Source organism: Asparagus officinalis, chromosome 4, assembly GCF_001876935.1.
Source record: "Asparagus officinalis chromosome 4, Aspof.V1, whole genome shotgun sequence".
In the NCBI taxonomy this organism is placed as follows: Eukaryota; Viridiplantae; Streptophyta; class Magnoliopsida; order Asparagales; family Asparagaceae; genus Asparagus; species Asparagus officinalis.
Window position 1 is genome coordinate 113,977,480 of NC_033797.1, and position 808 is coordinate 113,978,287.

The 808-nt window shown below is 41.3% G+C and overlaps 1 protein-coding gene across 1 annotated transcript in view; it reads right to left on the reverse strand.

Moving 5' to 3' along the window:
* The window catches only part of LOC109836097 (protein DETOXIFICATION 20-like), a 2,779-nt gene extending 2,385 nt beyond the window's left edge, over window positions 1-394 (reverse strand). Inside the window, exon 1 of the mRNA XM_020404006.1 lies at window positions 49-394. Within this exon, the coding sequence (XP_020259595.1) occupies window positions 49-297 (249 nt within the window). The 5' untranslated portion in view covers window positions 298-394. The remainder of the gene's footprint in view (window positions 1-48) is intronic.

The window sequence follows — 808 nt, forward strand, 5'->3', positions numbered from 1 at the left end:
GAAAAAACAGAAGAGATGAGAAGACGAAAAATGCTAATATAGCTTCACCTGGATACTGATGGCGAAGCGCAAGAGGACAGTGAAGACGATGGCATAGGCGGCGAACTCTGTAGAGCCAAGATGGCCAATGAAGGCCTGAGTGATGATGGAGACACCGAAGGTCGAAAACCTTGAGAATATTGCAGGTCCTGCTACCACCCACAGCTTCTTATTCTCCACCCACACTCTCTTGCTAAGCTTCTCCTCTGATCCCTCTGCTTCTCCTAAGAGAAGTTTCTCCTTCAAATCCTTCTCCATCCTCTTTAAGGTGCTCCCTTTCTGGAGTTGTATTTGAAACGAGCAAACGCGTCTAAGTTCGGATAATTTTTATACGTGTTGTTGTCTTTTGTAGGGGAGTAAATGGGGGCCTCATGCAGAGAATTTTGGACACCATGTACCCGTGGAAAATTTTTATACGTGTTATAGTTCCTTCCACTACTGCACCAAATATATTCCACTCATGCAAACCTCTGAAATTGCCGCGAGGGTTAGTGTCTTTTTCAATGGTTAATTTTGTTCTTCCTAGAAATTGTTAGATATTTTTTTAATTAAAAGCTAGCGGGCCCCACATGATTAGGCAAAGAAGAAGAAAAACGTGGGCGGCTGAACTTTGAAATTAAATAAAGTGGTGGGCCCCACCGAAGAAAAATTTGGACGTGGGTCCCACATGCACAGTAAATAATATTATTTTATTGGTGCATAGTATTTTTCCAAACCCTATAAATAGACCCCAAATCCTTAAGAAAAATTCATTCAAAAAACAACAATA